A 1,994-nucleotide genomic window follows, 5' to 3' on the forward strand; every position below is an offset into this window, starting at 1 on the left:
CCTAGAAAATATACGAAAAAGGAGGATGAGACGAAGAGAGTGGGGGAGGAGAAGAGAGAGTGAGAGAGAGAGAGTGGGGGAGAGAGAGAGAGAGAGAGAGAGAGAGATGAGGGAGGAGAGAGAGAGAGAGAGAGAAAGAAAGAAAGAACGCATGTTCGGCGGCGTCTTATGTCTGTGTCTGGCTGGTGCAGGGGTGTCTGGATGTCTGACGCCTCGATTCTCAGGCTGAATTAATTTGCGAGAAGAGAAGCACTTGCCTCGAGAGAGACGGTTAACAATATGTCTCTAAAATAAACGTTTATTCAAATGAGCCCACGTTTTCAGGACAGGAGACTTGACGTCCCAATAAGCGTTATTAAATGGATTTAGACTAGACGAGTAAATACTATAATTAAGATAACAATGGCTCATGGTTCAGGGGTGAGAGGACTGTTATCAGGCACCTGTTCCAAACCATCCATCTCTTGCGGGACCGAAAGCACAGGGCAAACCTTCTCCAAGCCACACTCACGAAATGTGTGCCCTCGAAAAGCATAAAAATACAGAAACACAACACAGACTACTCACATAGGCTACACATACTCGCACTATCTCATTCACACACACAGAGCAAGAGCACAGCCTAGATGCAGTGATATTCTCCCAACCTCCTTCAGCAGTAACCATGACAACAGGATGGTTGAGAGACTGCTCGCGTTAAATGAGGCCGGTACTTTTCTTTTCCTCTCCAAAATAGACCMTGGTCGCTTTTGATGATCAACTCACTTGTCCTCCTAAAAGCGGAAAAGCGTTATTTCTCCCCCTGCCCATTTAAGGGGAGACCCCCCCCCCACCACCACCAAACCCCGTGGCCCACACACTGCATAGGATATTATGGACAAACAGAGAGCGTCCGAGACCCCCACCGTTACAAGGGCAGTAGGAAACATATACCCCGTTCCACTCTCCTTTATGCATTTGTGTCCTGGTACAAGGACAGGGATTTTGAAGAGAAAGCCTTTCGATCCTATTCAATCGGATTCCAGATGTATTAATCGGATAGCTAGGCTATATAGGCTTTGGTTATTTATTGAATTAAATTATTTGTGCATGCAAAATCTATCTATCTATAGCCTAGCAATAATGATATTAAATCCACAACAATATCAGTCATCCAATATTGCACTCACCAATAAAATGCGTTGAATCAAAGGTAGCCTGAAAAGCCAGTTCTGCACCACAGGTTCGGGTTGTTTTCTCTCTCTGCCCATCCATCCACGCGGGGGAACATATATCGACCTATGGTCTATTTTGTCCACGACGTGCGGGGTCCTTCCCGACTGGTACGCTGTCTAGTCTGCGCTGCAAGCAACTCCTCGCCGCACGGGTGCTGGCGGTACAGTAGGCTAGTCTCGCCTCCACGCACTGGCTCAGGCATGCGGGAGGTCCAGCCGGCGGGAAACGAGTAGACCGATTGCGCGTGGATGGGGGCGTCTGTGTGTGTGTGTGAGCGATCTAAGCGGATGGGCTGTCACGTCCCTCTCCTCCACTACTGCTGCACGCGACGAGCATCTCTCTCCAATAAGTGTTCTGAGGCGCGCGGGCAGAGTGGGACTGTCTGTCTCTCGGTCCTGTTGGTATCCGTAATGATTCGATTTACCACTAACTCAGGATGAAGAGAAGGTTTGGCTTACATGCAAATACTATTTTTCAGTAATTTGGCTATAGCTTACCTGAGGAAAAGGGCCTTTATCCCAATACCTTTATTCCAGTATTTTATGTCAGTGTCTTTATCCCAGTGCCTTTATCCCAGTGGTTATACCAGTGCCAGCAGCATACCACCCTGCATCACACTGCTGGCTTGCCTCTGAAGTTTAGCAAGACTGGTCCCTGGATCGGAGACCAGATGCTGCATGAAGTGGTGTTGGAGGGCCAGTAGGAGGCACTCTTTCCTCTGGTCTACAAAACAATATCTCAATGCCCCATGGTAGTGATTGGGGACATTGCCCTGTGTA

General features: G+C 48.3%; 1 protein-coding gene across 1 annotated transcript in view; it reads right to left on the reverse strand.

Moving 5' to 3' along the window:
- Positions 1 to 1,566, reverse strand: part of LOC111965965 (PH and SEC7 domain-containing protein 2) — a 38,917-nt gene extending 37,351 nt beyond the window's left edge. Inside the window, exon 1 of the mRNA XM_023990402.2 lies at positions 1,170 to 1,566. Within this exon, the coding sequence (XP_023846170.1) occupies positions 1,170 to 1,254 (85 nt within the window). The 5' untranslated portion in view covers positions 1,255 to 1,566. The remainder of the gene's footprint in view (positions 1 to 1,169) is intronic.
- Positions 1,567 to 1,994: the final 428 nt, after the last annotated feature.

The sequence above is a fragment of the Salvelinus sp. IW2-2015 genome, linkage group LG6.2 (assembly GCF_002910315.2).
Source record: "Salvelinus sp. IW2-2015 linkage group LG6.2, ASM291031v2, whole genome shotgun sequence".
Lineage (NCBI taxonomy): Eukaryota > Metazoa > Chordata > Actinopteri > Salmoniformes > Salmonidae > Salvelinus > Salvelinus sp. IW2-2015.